Genomic DNA, 25,365 nt, shown 5'->3' with positions numbered 1-25,365 from the left:
AAAAAAAAAAAAAATGTATTAAATTTAAAGATAAAATTCAGGTGTAAAGGTGTGCTTTAGGACAAATAGTACAGGATTATATTCCTCACCTACAGCGGTGCAAAGAAAGAAAATATAGTTTGTAGTTGCAGAGACAAACAAAACACTTGTGACTTGATCTGGACTTTGGAAAGATGACGTAAACATTCATTAAGCTCCTTGCCACAAAAGCACATGACATATTTTATGCTGTGCCTTATGCTTTACTGTGCATTTATACAATCCTTCTATTATAATCCTATAGAATGTTTGGAAACGTTTTGATGCATGGCATTCACATATAATGTGTTACCTATTGATGGCATTAAATTATTTCATTTGCACGAACAGCAGTTGGTATATTTAAAATGAAACTTTTTCATTATAATTAAGATTATGGCATTAAATCAAAAATATATCAGACATATTTAGACTATGTTAGCAGGGTTCAGGGCTACAAAAGCAGCCATTTAAATGGAATATTGTAATACATTTGAAATAATGTGATCAAGATGTCACTTGTTAAGGGAGATTTTACCGAACATTACTGAAGATGCATTTATAAATGATATCATCTCAGTTTTGTGTGACTCGTTGATAAATCTGAATTGGTGAATCTTAATTGCACATTTAACCTGCCAAAAAAAATAGTGGTTACAAAAGATTCAACCACAAAAGAACTAACCATGTTGTAAACTTTTTTGTCTTAGTGTAAAAAGAAAATAAACATTCTGTTTCAGCATAAAGTAGATTTATTAAAAAACTCCATTTTGTTAAAGCAAGCTCTCAAAAATAATTTCGATGGCTGTATCTTTTGCATGCAAATATCGCCACAGGTGTAACTACATGTATACATATGAACACACGGCTGTACTTTCTTATAAAGGGCGATCCAACAGTCATGACACAATTATCCCATCAAAAATTTCACATCTTTATAGATTTCTTCAAATCAATAAATGTATGTACATAAAAATCTTTTTTTTAAATGAAAAATAGCTTTAAAAATCCTGGCTTATTTTTTTCTTATGTTACACATCCACACACACACACACACACACACACACCCCATCACAAATATTAAAAGACATATATAAACCAAATAAAGCATTTGAAAATTTTTTTTTTTTTTTTGACTGGATGGAAGCAACATACACCAAAAGACATTCTCTCTTTCAGCATTTCTATAATGGTCCAATAGCAACTTTTAGCATGTGAACAAAATTTCCTTACAACAAAGTTCCCACTGGTGTTTAGTAGCTGCGATGAGAGCTGGTGGCGTTTTTATATCTGTCTAATGATTCCCGCTTCTACCAAGTGTTGTAATGGTCTGGGGCATATTTAAAATCAGCACAGAAAATACCAAAAAACATACAAACTTTGCATTGATTTTTACAGATCCACCCCTCAGAGGAAACAGCCAGGCAGGTACAATAGGAGCATCCCCTCACTGGGTCAATTGATCTATTTTCTTTTCTATTTTTCTGAGGTTTGCATGTCTACAGTACGCAGCAAGCTTAAGATCTGTTTTTAGAGGTAAAAGCAGTGTACAGTTGACCAAAATAATAACCCAAAGTACCTCATAATCATAGATAATTCTTTTTTTTCACAACCTGAATAAAGAATATACTTCTAATCGTCTGAAAAACATGTGTATCTTAAAATCAATGTTTTACCTTGAAGGAATTAGAATAAATATTTCTGTGAAAGCATTCAGTGTCAGCATAGTTTTTCTCTTTTTTTCCTTTTTCGCTTCCTAAACTGAAAGTGATCTGCTAGCAATGTCCTTCAGCTGAGTATTTGCAACATCTAGTAAGTGGGAAGGCCAAACATGGTGGCGGTGTCAACGTATCCACTGGCCATCCTGTCATCCAGAATGGGCAGGGTGGAGTTAATGCCGACCATAGGCTTCTCCGAAGTTGGAGTGATGGATGCTGTGTAGCCATTCGATGTTGCTCTGCTTTCCACTTCTTCTTCACTAAGGCATATTCCCATCTCTTCCCCTGTGGACTCTTTTTGAAGCAACAGCAGACCACTGTCATTGTTCACCGTCTTCACCCTGCTGTAGTGCTCCGTTTGATGGCTCATGGTACCGCTGTTTTCTTGGCCTGCAGACACAGGGTGAAGGAGAACCATATTCCCACCACTGACCCTCTGGACCTCCACATATTCGGTGGACCTGACGCTGGGCGCTTGGACACCTAAGGAAGCTTCTGTGCGGTCGACGTGTACCCAGCTGATTTCGTTCTGAACCTGGAGGTGCTCTTTGCCCGTTGTCTGGGGATGGAGAGGATGTTGCTTGTGGTTGAAGTTGCACTCCCAGGGATTTGATCTAAAGTCATTTTTAGTGCTGGGAGGCTGAGTAAAGTAAGAGGGAAGGGAGTCTGGGTTGAGCAGGCTATCTGAAAGGCAGTGTTTTTTCCCAATCTCAGGGGGGTTTGGTTGATTCATCAGGTTGTACCGGGGTAGTGGGGAAATCAAAGAAGGCGTGAACTTCACCTTCTCAGAAATATCGGGGCTATTCTTTTCGTCACAGCATGCTAGGAGGTCTTCCTCCATGACTTCCTCTGGGCTCGTTGGAACCCTCTCATCCTGACTACCCTCCTGATCGGACTGTAGCGCCTCCTCTTTGTCTCCTCCGCCCTTATCGATGAGCAGGGTGTGGCTGTCACAGCTGCCCCGGCCAGAGTCATTGTCACAGGTGGAGTTTTCAGATTTGATGCTATCATCTTGAAGATCTTTGCTGTCTTCCATGATAAGTTCCTGCTCCTCTGGAACAAACACCTCTAGGTTTTCCACAATAAAGTCCTCATAGTTGGATGTGGTTGGAGGGAAATCAGACACCACCAATGAGCTAAAGATGTCCTCAAACTTGCCATTCTACACATAAAAAAAAAATCTGGTTAAAAATATGTCCTGAAGCAAAAAATAGTTTTAATTAGTTTTCAGCACAGTGAAGTACATGTGGATTACCTTGAGAGCTTTTTTATCAAATCCTTTGATTTTAGGTCCTGGCACCGGTGGCAGAACGTAGTGCTTCAGACTATACACACAGAAAGTTAGAAAGATCATTAGAATATTATTCCCTTAACTTCTCTATGTTGTATGAAGAGTATGAAGTTTGAAATTCTTGGTCATAACAGTAGATTTCTTATATTCGCAATAAAATGTGAATAAAACCAATTATAATAGTATGTAGAGCCTGATCAAATGTCATCCTGCTAGTGTTATAACTATGATATTATGATACTACTTGTCACTTTAATAAACATCAACTCAATTTACAAAGAGAATTGCAAAGTTTCTCACGAACACAAGCAAGGCGACCAGTTGATAAATGATCATTTATCAGCATAAAAGCAGTAGCATATAAAGTTTATGTGTTACTGCTTTAACCCCGTTCATTAGAACAAATTGTGAGCTACTACTGGGTATTGGGTTAGATGTCATATTACATCTAAAGAAACTGACAATGAATTCAGCAGCAAATAAAACTAAATAATTGCTCAAATCACTGTACAGTTTTATTCCTATAAAGGAAATATAAATGCATATAAAACTGATGCAGACATAAAGTTTGGATTTTTCAGAACTGTTGGTCTTTAGTTTACTTTTATGCCTTGATAATTAAAACACAATATTAAATTACGCTGATGAAGATTCTCAGTCATTCAGGTCATAGTCATTCCGTAAAAGTTTCAAATCTTGGAAACCAAGTCCAGTAGATATTTTTCGAACTTTTACGGAATTTTAAATTACTGGAGTGTTTTTAAATCTCTTGTCAAAACCCACCTTTTCTTTTGGGCTTTTAACACCTAGCAAGACAGTGAGCTTTAATTATTTTTTTAATCTTCCTTCCTTTAATATTTCTTTTATCTTTTACCTATTTTTATTAATTTAGTTTTGAGAATTTTATTTCCCCATTTTTTAGCTGTTTTTTTTTTTTAACTGAAATGTTTATGTTGTTGTTTTTAAGTGCTTAACAAATAAAATTGAATTGGATTGAATACTCTACAACTTATTTGTGTGCAAAATAATATGACACTTTATCACACTTGTTAACTCACAAACATATTAAAATTGTTTTATGTAATTTTATGCATCAATACTCAGCCACACAATAAAATGAATAATAATAGTTCTATTTCTTTAACATACTTTATTTTTTGAATGTTTACTTCTTAGTTAGATTCTTTAGATTATGGCTTCAGGAGTTGACATATTTTATTATTATCTATTTTAAAGTCTAACTGTAAATTACCTAAACTTTGTTAAATGTTAGAGGCCTTCAGTTAGATAAGTAAAGAACGTTGTAGTCTATAAACCGTCAGCAATGAGAGGGAGGTTTATATGCCAAAACTGCACTAGTCTGATTTGCCCTTCATTTATTAAAGTATGTTAATGTGTAAAATATCTAAACACATAAACAATTAAAAACATGAACTCTTACTTGTGAATTTTCATGTATGACAGCCAGATGAAGGTGAAGGTGAGGATGATGAAGGCAGCAAAGACTGCAATAAGGATCCACATTGACCTTTCTCGTGGGAAATCTAAAAGAAACAAAGCAATAAAAACAGATAAATGTTTCCATTCATCCAAAACCTCTTCATTGCTACAATTTTTTATTTTTTAACTTCAAGTATTAAATCTTAGAGTGGACATGTGAAATACTGGGGGGGCATTCAAGGATGCTTACCCTGACGAAACACTTTATAAATGAATTCACAATTTCAAAACATGCTTGTTCGGTTTTCTTTGTAGTTAATTACTTACTTGTGCCTGTTAGGATAAGGTTAACTAAGCATGTAGGTCATAGATGGGAGTATGGCAAACATAGCAATGGTTTTCAGTAAAAATAAACCCTCCCGCAGCTTTCTACATTAGTGAATTCACACAAAAGCAAGTTGCAGAAGTCCACCCTTACCAGAAAAAGCTAAAAATCCACTCCTCAGAGTTAATAATTTATTGTTTTATTAAAGAAGAATCCGATTCATGATATGTTAGATGTCATTAAATCTAGTTCAGATATCTTGACTGTTTCACCCAAAGTTTTGAAACTTTGCAAAAGCATTTATATTATTTTCACCAGCTGCAAACTTGAGGGTATTTTACTTTTATTTTGAACAAGTGGATTGAATTTTCATAACATAGTGAAAGCAAAATGTCAGTTATATTTTTATATATATTGTAATTGTGACTTTAAAGGATTTTAAACATTAGAGACAAATGGAAATGACTATCACAAAGTTGTGCATAATTGTGAATATTAATTTTGTTTCTTCAATTCTCAAGGGCAAAATCCTCCTAAAATCAAACATTTGTTTCTGAACAGATGATGGGCATGTTGTGTGCAGTGAATATCTGAAGGTCTTACAGTCTGGAACTTTGACGAACGTCGTGCCACTCCATTCACTCCAGAAGCCATGATCAGGCTTGCATCGAACCTGGACATGATATGTACTATCTGGTCTCAGGCTGAAAATGTTGAACACCTTCTGCTGGCCTGCAGGATGCACCTGAAAAAGAAACATAATGTAAATAACAGTAAGATAAGTAACTAAAGCCAGCATATTGTATGTTTTGTTGTTTTTTTTTTACATGAAACTCTTTGTGACATATGAGTCAAGCCTTTATCATGAGGGTTTGGCTAAATGCAAATTTCCACATTTGAAAGACAAATTCTCAAACCACCGGGCTACTCCATCCCACTGGAAAAAGTTTCCTTACCTCCCATTCATCTTCATTCTCCAGCTTGATTCGGAGCTCGTAGATTAGAGTAATCCAACCCGAACGGGTGTCAGCCTTTTCAGGAGGTTCCCAAGAAACTCGAAGGAAAGGCCAGTTTGTGTCCTCTATGACAGTCACTGTCACCTCTTCTGGAGGATTTGGCATTACTGGGGAGAAAATCGGAGAGGACATCTGATTTACAGACCTGAAGAGAAACACTGAAAGTTTGTAGACTACAAATGTTCGATGTTGAGATCAGTGAAATAAGCTGACATTAACTGGTACCCTTTCCATTTTTTTTTATTTAGTAAAGGTTCTCATGTATTCATCCATTTTCCATCACACTTATCCCAAGCGGGGTCACGAGAGGTGCTGGTGCCTATCTCCAGCTGTCTACGGGCGAGAGGCGGGGTAAACCCTGGACAGGTCGCCAGTCCATCACAGGGCAACACAGAGACAAACAACAATTCACGCACACACTCACACCTATGGACAATTTAGAGAAGCCAATTAACCTAACAGTCATGTTTTTTGGGCTCTGAGAGGAAGCTGTGGGAGGAAACTGACATTAACTGGTACTCTTTCCAATTTTTTATTTTTTTTTTATTTAGAAAAGGTTCTCAAAGTTAACATTATTTTTGTTGGTATTTCCAAACTTCTTCTTCCAAAACAGTCAGGCGGTGAATACCTTAAAAACTTTTAAAATACATGCAAAACATTACAGCATTAAAACCTGTTCCAGATGCTTTGCTTTATTCTGGGCTTTCTCAGATCTACACCAGTTCAAAATGATACCTACACGCCCAAACTACTGCCACCATTTTTGAACCCCTGGTATGGTTTCTTACAGTAGGTCTAAAGCCACTGTATCCAGAAAGCTCAATTTGCGACTCATCTGACAATCAAATGTTTCTCTAACAGACTTTAGGCTTCTCCATTTAGGAAGACACAAATTTCCCCTTTGCCTGAGGGTAGAACATTTTGAGCAAAGGCTAACTTCTTGGCATTATCCTTCTACATCAACACAAGTTTTATTCTTTCAAAACATATTTTCTACCTAAATTCTCCCAGTAAGACGTATCAGTGTTGTAATATCGAACCTTATAGCATACTCTACTTTCCACTCACCGATGTAAACGACATCTATTTCAACGGGATCCGAAAATGCTCTACCCAGTGCGTTGGTGGCCACAACGGTGATGTTGTAGGTCACCCAGATGGATGTGTCATTCTTGTTAAAGAAGCAGGAGTTCTTTCCGGCCGTTTTGTAGTCGGGACACTCGTACACTGTGTCAGAGCTGACAGAGGAAGGAGAAGAGCATGTATTTGATTCTGCAATGTTACATGGGGAAAAACCAGTGCATATTATTTGTAATGCAATCTTTAGAAGAAAAAAAGTATATTTAGGAATGAACCAAGTTAATACATATAAAAAAGGGAAAACATTTATTACAACTAATAGGAGACACTGGAAGAATTAGGCCTAAAAGGCCGGAAATATCTCAGTATTTTGACCACACTGCAAACCTCTTTCACTCCATCTTGTGTACTGATGTTACCTTGTGTTCCGTTTTGTTGGTATAAAGAAACACTTAGCAACCACTGAGGGCTAAAACCCCATTAGACCTGTGGTAGTTAAATGAGCAGAGGCTTTGAGAGTTGGTTTTGAACACATGGGAACATCTTGTTTTAACGGTGGCAGCAGCTGCTACTGACAGAGCAGAGGACTTGCAGGAAGCACTTCAATGCTAATCTAGATGAAACATCTATTTTCAGGTAGTGGGATGAAACTCCCAAGCTCTTCTTTATGTTTTATAATACACTTGGATTAAAAAAAATACAAGAATAAGACTCAAGCACAGATTTAAAAATGAATAGAGAGCTTACTGTCTTTCTAAAAATCTAACCTGACATTGCACATTAGAGTCAAATCTCTTAACCTAGGCTTGTAATAGACTGAGGACCAAGCCTTTAAAGCTCAGATGACTTTACCCATAACAAAATTGGTATTGTTTAGAAAAAAATTTAAAAAGACAAAGATACCGGTAATAGAATATTATTTACAATTTAAGGGAAAGAACACACCAGTTGCGTACCATTTTTTAATCTCCAATCCAATTTAGGGTACGACTAGGCAAGGTGAACAGATCTGCACAGATTATTTTCAATTGTTTCTCTGTGCTACATAAAAATTAAGTTTCTCTCATTTGACTTGGACAGATTATAAAAAGTCATTAAAAAATAAATTTAAAGAACACTAGTGCATTCTATAAAGCAAAGCCCCAGGTTATGAGTCTGTGCGTCATCTCAAACTAGAACAGATAGAGATTGTTCTAATGCCTATATTAAAAACATTATGAGAACTACGCCTAAGAAAAGAAAAGTGAGGTAATTCTCATTCTTTTTTTTTGAGAGATACGCTGCGCTTACCTGCTCTGTCTGCCCCTCATTATTTTGTTTTTGTGAGGCTAAAAAAGAATCACTATTTTAGTATATCTGTTGTATCTCCTCCTAAATAAATTACTTTTTTTTTTTCTCGAGTAGGTCGATAAACTGTGTTTCCTGTCCCATGTTGTTTTTGTGAGGCTCAAAGAGGATCACTACTTCATCCGTTTTTTTCCCCCTCCTGAACTCCTATCGTGGGCAAAGTATTTTTTTTAATGTTCCATAGATTTTTTTTGTATGAGTCTATCCTGCTTGCTATATACATTATGTGCACTTTTTCTTCATGTGATTATCTGATTTTATTTTATTTTTTTCACCCAAAGTGCATAAAATCAGTTGTGATCATCCCCATTGATTCTTAATGAGCGCTAAACACCTCGTCCGACACGATTTTCTGTCGCAACAGGCTGAAATTCAGTGTGTTCTGGCCTTTAACTGGGTCTCAGAAAATAAATTCTTAATTAAATGCATAAAATATTAAATCTGAACACCAATGTAAAGTCAAACAGTGGACTGACATGCCATGGATGCTCTACAGTTTAGGGTCTTCTTTAAAGAGATGTAAGTTGATCTACAGTAAACAACCTGTTGCTTAAACTGGCTCCCACACTTCCTGGGTACAAACCACAAGGCAAATCCAATGGATAAAAGCCACACTTCAAACAGCTCTTACAACTTACATAGCTGGTATCTGAACAAAATGTTATGAGCACTGATACTGTGGGTTTGTACAGCAAGATAGAAAAAAAAGTTTAACAGTGATTAGGGCAAGCCATTATAAAGACCTCAGAAACTATCTGATAGGAGCTGATACGTTGTATAAAGAATGTTCTGGATCAAATTTTTTTTACCCTCTAAAAGAAGGTTGGGAGAGATAAGTTTAAAAACCAAATATTCAAGGGGTGAACAGGTAGATATGTTAAATGTGTCTTTGTCTGGTTGAGGAGAGTTTTGAAGTTAGGAGTCTTCATCAATCTGTGGCATGTAAACTCTTTAAATTTAGGGCTTTGCCACTTTTGTACCATGCATCCAATTTTTGAACATGTATGTTGCTGCTCATCTTCAGCAAATGTAATGATTTAGTTATTGAACAGATGGCCTATTGAACAGCCCTGTTGGAAAAAAAAAAAGCTGTCATATGTGGACACACTGTATAAATCCCATGCACCTTTTTCTTCCTTTGGCACATTCTTTCTTTGACTATTTGAGCTGATGTAACGAGTACGTTTCTCCACTGTGAGATCAATAAAGTCAATCAATCAATCGAAGTCCATCTACTATTTCGGTCCCAACATCATCCTGTTAACACAATGTCCTGTGATTAACGTAGCATAAGAGCACCTAGTGTTGCGTCTGAGGGAGCAATACGTCCCATTCTGCTGTATCACATGTCTAATGCAGCTCAAGTTAATCTGAGGCAGATGCATTTCGATCGCTGGTACTAGTTCAATGGATTACGATTCTTTTTCTAATATGATCCCTGCGAGTAATCCAAGATGGACATATTTTATGTACATATAACAAAATGCAAGACAGTGACAACAGTGACAACCCTGAAAACTACAACTATAAAAGAACAAATACATCATAAACTAAACAAAAATATATGGCATCGTGGGCAAATATTAAAGCAAAATCTTGAGGAAATTATCCAGCTGAATATTTACTCTGGACATGCTGCAAAATAAGTGGCTTCAGAAAGACAAAATCAATGTTTTGGTATAGCCATTTGAAAACCTTGATCTTAATTGCACAGAAATTAAGGACGGTGCAGAAATAATTAACCAGTTAAACTGGTTCACTCTGGAAGAATGGATCAAAATTCTAGCAAAATATTATAAGAAGGATAGAATAACACAGACTCAAGTAGAAGACAATTCTACCATGCTCTAAGAAAATGAGCAAAAAGAAAGATCTCCCAAAAATTCTCACTTATTCAGGCATTTAATGAATGGGAATCATTTACACAGTCCCGAATAACCCAATAATATTTTACACTTAGTCAAATAGAAATGTTAGATAATAAGTTAAATTAATTTCAGACAGTTTAAAGAATTTCCCTGTGGGCTGGTAGATGATATAGTCAATGTTTTCAATTAATGTACACATAAGGAGGTATAACAAAACCATTTTTTGTTGAAGTACAATAAGCTAGAACATCATAATAGATATTTATTGATTGCTCCAATTGTTCCTTAGGCAAACCACACTGCTGTTGTTTTCTCATTAAGTGCAGGGTGTGTTCTGGCCTACTGAAAAATGATACCAATAAATTCTCTCTGCACTCAGCTCTCAGGCCACGTCTAGGTTATTGCCTGATTTAATGAGTATATGAGGGAAAACAGCCATTTCTAACAGAGAGGTCAGCCTAGGAGGTGAGCAACAAAAAATGAACCCACTTTCTCAAATCATTTTACCACAGGGACGTCCACGAAAAGACAAACCACTTATTTCAGCTCTATTTTTCCTTGATAATGGTGACGTTTTGCATAAATCTTGCAGATTCTGATTGCAAAAAATATTCCTCTAAGATAAGAACTGAATTTCTATCAGAGAATTTTCCTGCTTGTCAAAAATCATGTGGAAAGAAACTTTTAAGATTTGTATGGGTTCAACATTACCTTAGCCTTAGAGAAAAAGGAGACCAACTGTGTTAAAAGTATCAAAAAAAATGTAAATACATAGTTAAAAGATGCATTTTTCTTTTTTGTAGTGTAATCGGCTGGACCATGGCCTCGGCTGAACACATCAGGATCTTGAAGCAACATTATTACCTCAAAGAGATAGCTAGTGATTATTGAAAGAAGGTTATACTAGAAGGTTATATGAAGTTAATATCTTACCAGAAGTAGATAATTCACTTGGTGTGTTCATTGAGCACTGTTGGTCCGGCTGAAACTGAAGCTAACAACAACTATAAGAGGGGCCAAGACTTCTAACATTTGGCAGTAAATGAAAACAGTATTTTCAGGAGTTTTTAGCAGATATTTTTTTCTGAATTGGCCGTCTATTCGAACAAAAGACAACTAATAGGACAAGATATACCAACAGTGATCTTCCTGGACTGGGACTGAAACATTTAAAGTCTCTCCAGAGATGTTAAAAGGTAAAGAACTTAAGAAATGACCATTTAACTAAACCTCCACATCATTCTACCTTCATACACAGCAGTATTCTTCCATAAGATGAGGAATGCTTTCTAAGTTTTGCTAATGTTTTGATCTTCTTGTTTCGTATAAAATTATTGGCCGTGCACTGCCTCTTACCGCCAGTGTCCATGTCAATAATTACTTGCTCCTTTGTAACCACCCAACGAAAAAGTGACGATTGATTAAAGGTTCACAAAATAGGGTCTTCAAAAGCTGATTATTCATATATGTTTTTTAAATTGGTCTTGGTCCTTCTCGGTTGAGCCATTAACTTTGACCACAGGGAACAACTCAATCTTAACTTATACTATAGATAAGGAGAAACATCAACTGCAGATTACTTCACAAATTCTGAACTGTCTGAACTTTATGGCATTAATATTTATCTTATCAGTTTTTAGTTGAAGTTTCATATCCAACAGACAATCTTGACAATCAGTCCATTCAAACTAGCAGTTTACTTCTGGTATCAAATAGGACCTTTCTGATTTTAGTTTCCATTTACTTCCTTATTAGCATGTATTTTAGCTAATTGGATTAGACTATAAAGGAAACCAAATCCACTCTCCTTTTCCATATCTGTGTTTCATCATTACCACCCTTGCTCACCTTTTAAACTCTACCTATGCAGGAACAGGCAGTGCTGCATAACCCTTTACAATCTTTATCCTCTTACGCCAGGCTGCTGCCCTCAGTGATTCACACCATGTGGTTCACACTCAATGGTTCACCGCGAGGCCAGCAGGTGAAATATGTAACCACCACTCTGTTAAGAACTTCTCACAGATCAGTATGAATGATCTTGTATGCTTATGTTTATATCTAACTAAGTAATAAATGTTATATTTTTCAGTGTTCCAGATTATAATATCATCTACAATTTAATAGATCTATAATTTTACAGCCATAAGGCTAGTAAGGAAATCGGGATGCTGGTTAGACATCTTGAAAAGTTGAATATAGTCCTAAAAGAAAACCTATTGGCTGCTCAAAATGACTGAATATTGATTAGTAGGGTCAACTTCCAGGAGGTCAGTGATAATAAATATACAAGCCCTGATCTACTAAAAGATTGTGTGTGTATAAACACATGCAAAGTTGATAGCACACACAAAGCTAACCTATTAGATGGGTGCAGCCAGAATTGTGTCTGTGACTATTCTCAGAATAGTAGATGTGATCAATTTTTACATGTTCGGGTTCATGAATTAACAGAACATATGCTGAACATCAGAACATGTAAAATACTGGGAGAAGGGATTTGCATATTGTTAAAACTCACCACTTAGAATATAATTTTTATCTAACCTGAAACAGATTTCGCTTTTTTGTCTATATTTAGCACGTTTGGATGACAGGTGCAAATACTCACATGTCTGCAGCCACTGTGGCAAGAGGAGAGATAGGCGAAATCATAGATAACGGAGAGAGGGATTATACCATAAATGTGTCAATATATTATGGCGGATATATATTGTTTATCGAGCAATGATCTTTTATGAGAAAAACTCCTTGCAACACTGCATTTCTTGCATGTGGATGAATTATTTCAGCACACCTTCAAAGTTAGTTGTATCTCCCAAAGTAGATTTTCCGATGTGCTGTCAAGTGGGCCAGTTTCACTTCAAAACTGGGTGTTGCTCAGCCTTAACCCTATCACTACATATGTTTAATTCCAATCATTGATTAACTGGAAAAGTAGTTTTGAACAAGTTTGTGTTTTGAAAATGGGAACATTTTTGAAATGACCTGCAGCGCTCATGAACATGAAGGTTCCCTTTTTTTCTGTTTTGTTATTGGTAAAATGTATTACCATATAGGAAAATAAGTGGCTTCTCTCTGTTGATTTTTTATGGTTTGTCTTCACACAGCAAATGGAAAGAAAATGCACAATCTGCAGCAGCTCCTTTAACCTGGCTTTCTTGTTTGTACAGTTATTTAATAGGAACAATGTTTCAAGTAAGGCAAAATATAATCAAAGTATGTCTCCTGTTTTGCCATATGCATTGTTGAACCATTTATTTGTAAATCTTTGACACTATCAATATCATACATCCATACTTCCAAATTATAATTATACAGTACTTTGTGTTGATTCGTTATATAAAATTCCTTTAAGAAACATTCAACTTTGCAGCTGTAAAGTAGCAAAAAGCATAAAAGTTGTATGAATACAACTTTAAATCAATGTATTAATTTATATTTGTTGTCATTGTAAGTGCTGGAAACAGATACCTAAGGTTTTTTTTTTAAGAAACAAAGAGTTGCTGTAACTTCAATTATATTGTTACTCTGAAATCTACCTAATTTGTCATTCATGTAGAGTTGTAAGCAGTTCCCATTAAGAATCTCTATTTCTCAATGACAAACATGTACATACATGCACCAGTTAGTCTCAATAAGCCCATGCCAGAAAGGAATGACTATGTGTGCATTCCTAAGCCTTTTTCCATCTGTATGCAGCTCCAAACATGCATGTACACTGTTATTTTATTAGAACCTGCACAGCTCTTGCTTTTAAACTTTTCAAAAATGCTTGCTTGTGGCTGTGCCACAACCAAAGCAGAGGAAAGTTTATCTTTTAGTTAACAAAAAAGTGGATTGTTCCATTTTAAAGTCTCAGATTAAAGATTTTTTTCTTTACTTTTTACTATCCTATATTTAGTCTATTTAGACTAGACATGCTTTGTCTTTTTTAAGAGCATGTAAATAATATTTTAGAAATACTGAAAATACAAAACATGGCCGCTCTCTAACTGGCTCACAACTATTGATGCTTCATGAGATAATGAAGCCTTTCTATATAGCATCAGCAAATGTCAATAAACCAGAGCAAAATAAATATTATAACAGACCTAGGAATTTATATTATACACATTCCAAAGGATAAAGGACATAACTAAAATTCTGTCAAAAGACCATAAAAAAGAAAAAATTTCAATAAACTTCATAAAAAATAGCAAAAAGACCAGATGCTTCTATTAAAATCATGATGACTAAAAATATAATAAGTAGGAGGCTACACAACCTGTGATACATAATGCTAAATCTATTATTTTTATTACTAACAATAACCATTTCCTCTTTTGAAAATGTTTCGAAAACAAAAAACTAACCAAAATCTCATGCTGTGTTTTCCTTAATAAACTATTCATATAGAGAAAAATTGGAACAGGACAAATCCAGAGCATTGACTGCTACCAGGTGGAAAACCTGAGTCTTTACATATCCATCTCCATATTCACAGCCCATAGAAAAAGTAACACTATATTAGACAGGGGCATATGCCGACTGCTACTTGATAAACACTGATTTTACTTTGATGTGGTGTATTAACATCACAACATTTAGAGGGTCTTACTTTTCTTTGCGATAGTACAAGGCATAGGTGGTTGGCAGCCCTCCATCAGAGCCTGGCTCCCACCAGCAGGTGAAAGTCTCTTTTTCGGGAGAGCGACAAATTATATTTTTAGGTGTCCCAGGTGGGCTGAAACCTAAAAACAAAATAAAAAAAAGTAAAAAAAAAATGTTCCAGAAAAAGAATTACCATAATTTCAATTGTAACCAAGTATTTATGGTTATTAATTATTATTAATTTCGATCCTATGCTATATTGATATATGTATATATATCCTATTGGCCAGCTAATATTCACTCATTTCTTGGATGTCTTCACTCCTCAGCAGAAAACACTAAAAGTTTAAGTCTGCATGAAGACAAATACCTGCCTTGATTTTAAAGACCCCAAAAAAGGGGGGGGGGGAATCATTAATGATGTATGGAAACATTTTTCAAGATCTTTTTATCCAATTATTCGCTTTCCTTTTTATCATTCCTGCTCTTTCCTTTATTATAACCGCAACATAAAATTCCTCAAAATGCACATAATAATATTTTTATACTAAAGAAAACATTTGAAACTTAAAGAGTATTTACATTAAACTTCATGATTTAAAGAGTTTCTGGTACATTTTATCTGCCTGGAAAACAACATGAGTCAGTAAACTAGACCTGCTGTCATCCAGACTGAAGAACAGAGGTGGGTAGAGCACTACTTTAAAATTGTTTTACTCAAGTAAAAGTAAAAAAGTATTCAATAGAAAGGCTACTTGAGTACTGAGTAACTTTTGGATAATAACATCAGATTTAATGTTTATAAATGACACTGGTAAATAGATTGTGTGCAAGATCTGGCATTTTAAAAACTAAAATGCCTAAAAAATACATATAAATCTTATTAATATAAAAGAAATAAATATGCAGAAGAAATACTTTGTAAAAGTATGACATGGCAACAAACTTCCACTGTTAATATCTACTGTTTACCTGATTTAGAATAGTTCATATTACTCACATAGGACAGTAGTCAGAGACGTTGGAGTAGTGATACTTTAAAAGACTATTACTCAAGTAAAAGTAAGAAGTACGGCACAGTAAACCTACTCATAAAAGTACAGTTTTGTTTACTCAAGTAAATTTAACTGAGTAAATGTAAATAATTTCTACCCACCGCTGCTAAAGAAGCATACAAGCATACTACCAAAATAAAATAAAACAGATTTCTGTACAAATTACATTACATTTAAATATTTCCCCTTTTTGTCAAGAGCTTTATGTTTTCTCTCTATGTCCTTTCTCCAAAAAGCTGCTTCTTGGTTGGTGTTTTGTGTTTATCTCTGCTGCTTTGCTAGGATGGGCATAACTTAATGTTATCCATCTAGAAATGGTATATCTGGTACTATAGTTCTGACAAAAAGACAGACGGAAAGACATGTTTTAACAATTAAAAAAGATTATGAAAGTTTAGTATAGTCTTGTTTTTTTTTAAATAACATCCAGTGTTTTTCCCTACGAAGTAAAAAAAATAGATAATCGGAATTCTTTTTTCACCAGACTTTTCCAAACTCCATATATTTAAAGTAGAAAGATGATCAACACTTAGGCGCTATTAATGTGTCTGCTCTGTCCTCTCAGGACATTCTGTCAAAAGATTCCTCTATTGGTTATTTTCTACCTCAAAATAAGAAATTGTTGCAAACTTAACAATTTCCAACAAGACAACCAACTTTTAAAACTTTCACACTTACATTATTTCAAGGATCAAACTGAAAAGGAAGTAAATTAATTTGAATCTCTTTTTGAAATCGGGTTGCATTGGATTGATTTAAATATTTATTTTTTTAGAAAAATTTGTCATCCTGTAAAGTGCCTTAAAGGCTAAACATTTTGTTGTTTAAAAAAGATGAACAGAATAAATCTGATAAAGAAGACAAAAAGAACAGTGTTATAAACACTAAAGTTAACAAATGAACAGAATGAAAACATGAAGGCGTTACATTTAGATTAACAGGTGCAAATCAGCTCGAACTAACTGCTCTATTAGAGTCATTATTTCCTCCCACATGGAGGTGCATAGGAGCAGCTGAACATGGATTCATTACAAGTTGGAAAATTGATTTAACTAACAGACTTTGAGAATAAACGAAACAAAAACAAAGCATATTAATATTGTTGTTAAAATGCCTCCTAAACTGAGGGAAATGCAGTTTAAAACAGGTCAGAATTGGTTCACATTCTTCACAGATTAAAATGGTCATTAACAACGACTAAAAACAATGGATCTATAAGCGGTCCCTAATTTGATTAGAATGTGAAATTAATGCAAAACCAAGTGCAAACTTACTCTCTCCTGCTGCAAGCTGGACAAATACTAGCAGCAAGCTCAGCACAATAACTCCCCCAACGTTCCTCATCATGGCAACACAAAGTCTCTGCTGTCGGTTGGAGCTGAGGAAACACAAACAAAGACAGGTGAGCGTGTCAGACTGGCTTATCCAGGAACTTGACCAATCAATTGACCCATTACCCATGATGGTAAGAGAGAAAGTAAAAACCGTTTGCAACAAACACTCAAGTTCTGACTAAGAGCACAGCGATGCACACAAGGATAATATTAATACCATGCATACACATCTGGGACAGATAAATACTATTGCAGAAGACTTGCTATTAGAGAACAAAAAAAACCATAAAATATTGTATACTTTACAAACAAGGTCAAATGTTTACTCTTAAAACATTTGTGCAGTGATTTAGAGCAGTCTAGCCATCCTACCGAGTATTTAAGAGATAGAAAGTGAAAAAAAAGCCTTCCAAGGCAAATGGATGTTTTTTGAAGGATTAAAAAAACTAAATAGACACATTCTCTCAATGACTGTCTGACTACCTCTACCAGCTGGCACATGCAGCGTAACTGATTGCATAACCTGAGTTAGTGTTAGAGCTCCATGACAGCAGGAGGCTGGACGCTATTGCTTGTGATAGTCTAAATAGGATTCCCCGTTTGCCAAGCTATGATCGGATGCCTTTATTGTTAATCTCTGTTTGAAAGCTTTTCTTTCTAAAGTGATATATAAAATGAAATGTGACAGAAGACCAAAGAAACAGCAGACACATAGAAAAATGGACCAAATAACACCCTCATCTGCTGTTCCCTAAAACAAGGATTTAATGCTGAGACCCCTCTGTGAAGCGCCTCCTGTGTAAAACACACAGACCTTATGATGCAAATGAACTTTTCTATGAGTGCTATGGATTTTTATGCAAACACATGTAAAACAAAACTGCCTTGTTCTTATAAATCCCCCTCCTTTTAACTTCTACAGGGCATAGTAAAAATGACTGTTTCTCATCTTCAATGAAAAACGTATTTATTACTAAATAAATAATAAAACATTAATTTGTATGTAAAGAAATATCACTTTTTGTTTGTCTGCTACTTTTTCTACCTGTCTCCACAGTCAACCTGTTGGTCACTGGGATTTTGCTGTTTTTCTGGTGTGAGCTTCCTGTTACAGAGAAGATCTTTGTTGGTGGCTGAGCTGACCGGTTTTGCTGCACACCTGAGAACATTTCTCAATCAAGATGACTAGCACGAATATAAGGAGGCAAGGATCATCTCTCTTTGCCTTATGATAACCCCCTGAAGTATTTCAGCCAAAACCAGGAACAGCTTGTTGAATTTTGTCTTCTTGTGAATCTCATTAAATCAGAGTCTGTTATTGTTCAATACAACAGGTACATCTCAGTTTGTCTCTTATCTTCATGGAAAAGGTCTGAAATGTGTGGAGCAGCTCTCAGTCTTCATCACCTACCTACCAGCTCTTAAGCATGACGTCTTTTTCAAGTACCGACCCTCTCAGATCTCACTCACGTTCTCCTGGATCTCTGGGGTTCAGTCTGCAAAGCCCACTGAATCAAACCCCTACAGATCCATGCTACCTCCCCTTCATCTCTCAACTAAGAAAATCAATCAGTCCTTAGTTGTCATCAACCAACTCCTTCCTGATCAGTCTGCTTTCTCCGCTCAGACCAACCAGGAAGTTTAACTGGCTTCCTGCAGTTCTCCGCTTCCAGATTCTTGTTGCTATCACCATGATCAGTTAAAAACCCTCTGATTAACAGATGGAGCAATTTATAGAAATGTTCTAGGACCTGCTTAACAGAACCACTACCACAGGGTCTACTCCCTCTACAGCCAACTGCAACTGCTCCCGCAACTTCTCATTTTCTTTGCCAAATCCCCACACCCGGGCCTTCTGCAGGTGAAATTGGAAGATTTCATGGGTTGCTGTTACGTTGTTTACTGGTTTTCAGTCGGTCTTTTTTGTTTGATAAGGATATAATCTCCTTTGTGAGCCCTGCAGTGAGCTGACGCAAGATTTGGGGGTGAGTTTCAATTCCAAATTTCAGCCAGTATCAGACTTTGCCACTGAGTTTTGAACTCTAATGGCCTCTTTAGCCTTGAACCCTGAACCGTTAAAGGGAGCTTTTCTTCAAGCCTTGGATGAAAGAATTAAGGATGAACTAGCGAGCAGAGAGGAGTCTAAAACTCAAGAGGAACTAATATTCCTGACTGTAAGCATTAACAATTGATTTGCAGAAAGAACCTGGGCAAAACAATGGAATAATTTACCTCATTTCTAATCTCATCTTCCAGATCGTTCACATATTTCCAACTCTTCCTGGCCAGATCTGGAGGAACCGATGCAGTTTGGTGGTACGCGGTTTTCACCTGAGGAACAACGACGTTGGATGAAAATTTAACTCTTCCTGTATTGCTTTCTCCAATTGACTCCTCTGTATGACGGGCAGGACATTGCAATTAAAGTTTGGCTATCAACTTATGACATTAACCTAAAGGCTTCCAATCAGAAAACTCTCTCCCAGATTCATAATTCCATTTGAAATCCAGGCAGTGCTCAATTGCACTGTCGGTTTGCCTAAAGCTGGCGGATCATAGAAACATTCATCCTGTTTTTTTACGTCTCTTATTAAGCCTGTTTAGTCCTCTTTTCTACCTTCAGACCAACAACCAAGTTGAACTCACTCACTGTACTTCTCCATTTCCATTCCTGTTGCTTTTGTAAACGAACCATTAAAATTAACTGGCTCTCTGTAAGATTCTGCATGTGGTAAAAAAAAAAAAAAAAATCTACAAACCAACATGACACAACCTGCATGACAGAACATGTTCCTTTAATGCTATTCCATACGGCGAAACCCAGCTAATTATCAGGTTGAAAACATAAAGGTGTAACATCTAACTTAGGAGTGGCTGTTGCTTTCACAACTATGCCATTGCAGCATTGTATGCAGGTTGGAGCACATGGATACCTTAGCTTGGTCTGCTTAGACGATTGGGATGAAATATTTTCTTACCAACTCTGCTGTTAACTTCTTTACAAATGTATCTCTAACTTGTTTACTCTTTAGGGAGGTTTAAAGCTGCTCCAAACTCATTTTGGAAGATGAATAATTATTTTTTTCAAAAAGAAAGGGGGAGGAAAACTGCAATTACATTTAAATTTAGTTATGAAATAAACTGGATATATTCCTCCCATTTTACAAATATGGACTACTTTGTGTTGGCATAGGATATTGATATTTTTTAAAATACATTCAGGTTTCTGGTCATAATGTGATAAAATGAAGCAAAATTTTTGAGCTATGGTAGTGCATAAAGGTTGCTACGTGCTTTTGCTTTGTTTGTTTCATTTTATTGCTGCATAAAAAATATCCCTATCTATCACAAAATGTTATTAGAGTTGGGTTTTCTACGAAAGGCCTTTCATTTCCACCTGCAATATAAACGTCGTACAGGGAAATACTGTGAAATGGGTGATTAGACATGCTCTGACCCATCTGACCCATGCTAGCAACTCTCTGGTTGCAGTTCACAGCACAGTAAGAGCCTCCAGCTAAATTCCTCCTGATTCATATGTTGCAATGCTGCTCAGGGGTGTGGCTGCCTGGGCATGTGTCGTCAAATAGCATCTGCGATAACATTAGCTTAAGTCTGACTTGTGTAATAGCCGAAGATGTGTCTGAAAAGGTGTTTGAAATCTTTCTATTTATACATTCATGCTGGAGACACCTTGTTTCCATGCTGCCACACTGTAAGAACCTTAGGACACAAACCATATCCAGCTCATCTTTATGGTGCCTTAATTTTAGTAACGTCACCATGATCTGATAATTGGCATTAAGATCAAGGCGCAGGATTAGCCTCCTGCTACATATAGCCGTCTTATGTAACCAGTAGCCGAGACTGCGGGCCTTAAGCTGTTGGCCATGGCAGCAATGTTGTTGTTTGTTTTTTTTTACTGAATATAAGGAAGGGACATAATTATAATGACGTTGCAATCAGACAAACAGTAACTTGGGAAAAATCAAAATACAGTTTTCAAAATATGTTACTTTTATTTTGAAGAAATATTAAATTTTTAAGGGGGGAAAAAAAGTGATCCAAACCACCAGGGACATATCTCAATTGTATCTTGGATTCAAATGGATGCAAACCTTTCTAAAAGTTATATTAAAGTCTTTTTTTCCAGTCTTGGGGATTATTCAGGTGTTTTCTGGAAAATGCAGCTTTGACCTTTGTGTTCTGTTTGGCCAGGCATGCTTTTCACTATGGAACTAACCGATGGACGCCATTTTTCTCAGTTTGTTTCTTGAGACAATTGAGGCCAGCAGTGTGCAAGATGTCGGTCAGGTTTATTCTGTGATCTGCTGGTTGAGTCACTGATGCCTTTTTGGAGGAACTTTGGTCAGGTGGCTGCTTAAAAAAATTCATCATTGCTTCATGTTTTCTCCATTTGTGAATAAAGGCTCATTGTGGCTAATCTTTATGTTCCTGTTGTTGAATTTCCTTATTTCAGAGCGTGACATGCCTCTTTTTTTATATATATATTTTAGCCTATCTTTAGATATTAACATCTATTTGATGGAGAAAAAAATGAAAAAAAGAGCAAATAATTTTTTTCACAGGACCATCTGAATGCCATTCAATCGTCATTAGATATTTTATTTTTTGGGTCTTTAAATAGTTCTGGATTTCAGCCTTTCGGTTCCTGACTTGAAACACCTTTAATTTTTCTTTTTAAAGGGATTTAATTCGCTTCCACTTACTTTCCTTCAGCTTATTTGCATTAAATTGCATCCTGAAATGCCTCATCTCTGCGGAGACCAACCATAGCACACATGAGGAAGCCATATCCAGGCAACAGCATGCGCAACATTCAACCTAGGTTTACTTGATGTAATATGCAAGTGCACTTTCACATATGTCTCCATAGCATAAGAATGGACTGACGCTACAAAATAACTGAATGGTATGTGTGAATGCTGTTTAAAGTAATAGTAACGTGTTTTGTTCTTCTGCTTCTTTCTACCTGATAAATAGGTATGTCTGGGCTTTGAATTGTGCAGAAAAAAGTCAAATCAATTATCACATATGCGTTAATTGTTTTACCAAAAAGAGCACTGCAAGTATAAGACAAAACAAAGAAGGCAGATTTCAGATGAATTGTTAATGAGCTGTGTCCTTCTCTGGTCTCTCAATTTCAGAAGGTGAGAAGAGGATGTATTAAATGGCGTGCTGAGGGCAACTGTGAGCAGGGGGGGGTGTCGCCTGGCGGCACACGGCGACACCTCTCTGTGTCACCGAACACCTTTGCACAGATGACGCGTGCGTAAAGTTTCTCTCTCATGAATAGTCAAAGCATTCTCAGGAGGGTAGACCGACAGCAGAGTTTAAAGCATTCCTGTTTCCCAGAACTTGTTTGTTTTCCCCCAAAGGTTATAAGAACAACCAGAGGAGAGCACAATATATCTTGAATGATTTACGGTGCATTTGTGGATTTTAGTTTTTTATTAACTTAAGTTTAGTGTTGTTTGAAAAAAAAACTAATGAGACTATTTGTGTTCTTGGTAAGCTAATACTTTCTGTAACGCTGAAAAGAAAAAAACAAACTCTCAATTTCCAGGTAGTTGATAGAGTATTTACAAACATAAACCGTAAAGATTATGTTGTTCAACAGGTTTGGCGTGACTCAAATACGATTCGTTATGTCAACAGTCCCTTAACTGTTTAACCCTTTATGAGTGAATTTATGGTACAATATGTTTTGTGATTCTGGATGCCAAGATCATGCAGGCAGTTTGGCAGAAGGAATAACAGATACCAGAAATGTCTGAAACTTCTCCTGTATCATAAGCTTGACCTGAGAGCCTGCTCAGACTGGAACGAACTTAACACTTCCAGGTATTGTAAAAAAACCGGTTTTGAGCAACAGCACAAACAGATTTCTAGGAACTATGTTTTCCTCCCTCATATAGGTAGCCTGGGTGAGGGAGCAGAAAAACACAAAGCCGAAAGGTTTAAAAGGCTTTCAGGAACACTGAAATGGTACCAACCCATGAGCCATTGTATATTCTGAATAAAGTGAAAATTCTGGGAAACGTTTAATCTGTATCAGGGTGGTTATTCTATATCAACCTAACAGACCGTATGGTATGTTGCGGAATTTTTTTTTATTTTTTTATTTTTTAATAACATGTATATTTAAGTTCAAAATACATCTAATTAAGCAGAGAAATACTAAAATATGCCAGAAAACTAAAGATACACTGATTCCCTTTACACTGATACTTTTAAACAGGAGTTTGAGAAATTGAAACGTGCATCGTAACACGCGGAAGTTCATCTATTTATAGGTAAAAGAATAATAGCCGTTCTTAGGTTGGATTCAGTTAAAAATTATGTTTGTGTTTGGGCATCGGGTGAGAAATAATTAAGGAGGCAAGTTTAAAGGTAGAAAAAGTTTGAATATTTGCAGAATAAAACACATATGTGCTTCAGGGAAGAGCCTTTCACAAAAACACAAGCACAACTTGAAAGTAAAGATATGCAAAAATGTGGGGGTCAAGAGAACTGCTTAGAAAATTTTTAAAAAGAACTGCAGGATTTTCTATCTTAGCTCTGCATTTTAATGCCTGCAAAATTTCCCTTCTTGCCCAACGTATCCTACGTCTGGCAGATTGAACATGCTAAATCACCTTCAAGGACAGCAAACACACCCTTCCCTTGTTGAAGCCCTAATGATCCCACTTATCTTAAGTCACATGAAATCAAAACACCCGTTACAAGATAAAAGCACCGGCTTAATTTATGAGCCATTTCTCCCACTCTGGCAACTTTGTTGGAGAAAGCAATATTAGTTCAGCTGCCTTCGGACGCTTAAGCCCAATGTTTGAGTTCATTTATCTGCCAGAGAAGCATGCACATGAAAACAAATCTACATAATTGTCAAATATGGATCTGATAAAGGTGACTCTTTTGGGAAGTTTTAGTGTGGCTTAGACTGCACGCCACTCTTTACATTGAAGGAATCTTTACTTGAAGGTTTATTTACAGCCAGGGATGCAATACATGTTATATCAAAGAGGATGAGTCTGTAATTACTTTTCAGAAGCAATATTTAAGACTCATCAGAACTTAGTTGGGAACCAATTTAAGCTCTAATAATGAAGAAGGTATTTGCTGGGTCCTTTAAATAAATAAAACCCCTAACATTTCAATACTTTAAATAGTTTAAAGCTTTTTAAATGGTTTATTCAGGTCTTGGATATTAGCTGCGAGGCTGAAGTTAATTAAAGGCTTGTGTCGGACTTAACGGAAAGAGTAGTAAACTGCCAGGTAAATAACAGAGTAATCCAGTATTGAGATGATCAGCCTAGTGCTATAAAGGGGGGAAACTTCTTCCACTCTTTCCTAACCTGACATAGGTCGGTACAGAATGAAGAGGAGAATAACCCCGGTAAACTCTACTGCAACCCTGCATCTCCATCTATATATATATATATATATTTTTTTTATTAACATTTTATTGAGTGCATTTTCAAAAATGATATACATCCATCACATCCATTTCCTAAGTAGACCTTACATAGCCAAATTAAATTCACAACAGTCCATGCTTGAGCTAAGTGACAATTATACTTTTTGTAATTTTAACATTTTATCCTAACTCACATTCCTTCATGGGAAAAAGAAAAAATCCCATCACCTCCTCTTTATTTATGGATATAAGTACACTTTTTCTTTCTTTAACAAAAACAAAAAAAGAAAGAAAGAGAAAGAAAGAAAGAAAAAACACCCAATGAAAAGAGACCAAAACTATAGAAGAACACTCTAAATGTTCTCAACCCCAATTTTGTCAGATGACAAACTCTGATCTCAGTTTTCCCAATGTGTCTTAAACTTGCCAGATTTTGATCTAAAAGTAAAAGTTAGCCTTTCCATTCTATAAATATTATGCATTACTTCAACCCAACCTTCCCTTGTTGGAGGATCTGTTTTCAGCCAATTCCTAGTTCTAGCTTTCTTACTGTCTCCAAACATGATCCTGATAATAAATGTATTATCCTCTGAGGTTGTCCGATTATCAATCCCTCTTCCCGTGTATAAAGTGTTCCATTCTAAATATTTCATACAAATTTAAAATAAAAGTATGGGAATAAAATGAAATTTACCGGCAGCTGAGTCTTCCTGTTTTTCTTGGACAGCTGGGGAGGTGCGCACACGCTCGGCTGGACCGTGGGAAACTGGTTAGACGGCAGTCCGGTAAGTGAAGGACGCGCGACTGGCACCGTCCCCGCGCCCTGATGATCCAGAGGA

The 25,365-nt window shown here is 36.1% G+C and overlaps 1 protein-coding gene across 2 annotated transcripts; it reads right to left on the bottom strand.

Annotated features, from left to right (window-relative positions):
- Window positions 1–1,769: 1,769 nt before the first annotated feature.
- Window positions 1,770–25,365, bottom strand: prlr (prolactin receptor). Of its 2 annotated transcripts, none has more exons than XM_015376423.1 (9): window positions 25,221–25,365; window positions 17,026–17,129; window positions 14,704–14,836; window positions 6,877–7,046; window positions 5,749–5,915; window positions 5,396–5,537; window positions 4,469–4,571; window positions 2,992–3,061; window positions 1,770–2,898 (listed from the first exon to the last, which is right to left on the bottom strand). In XM_015376423.1, the coding sequence occupies exons 2-9, from the start codon at window positions 17,096–17,098 to the stop codon at window positions 1,828–1,830; spliced, it is 1,929 nt and encodes a 642-aa protein (XP_015231909.1). In that variant the 5' UTR covers window positions 17,099–17,129; window positions 25,221–25,365; the 3' UTR covers window positions 1,770–1,827. The 2 variants fall into 2 exon arrangements, with proteins under 2 accessions (XP_015231909.1, XP_015231908.1); XM_015376422.1 differs by lacking the exon at window positions 25,221–25,365 and adding an exon at window positions 19,318–19,356.

This window comes from Cyprinodon variegatus, unplaced genomic scaffold (assembly GCF_000732505.1).
Source record: "Cyprinodon variegatus isolate N-32 unplaced genomic scaffold, C_variegatus-1.0 Scaffold134, whole genome shotgun sequence".
Classification (NCBI taxonomy): Eukaryota; Metazoa; Chordata; class Actinopteri; order Cyprinodontiformes; family Cyprinodontidae; genus Cyprinodon; species Cyprinodon variegatus.
This window is presented reverse-complemented; position numbering and strand designations above follow the sequence as displayed.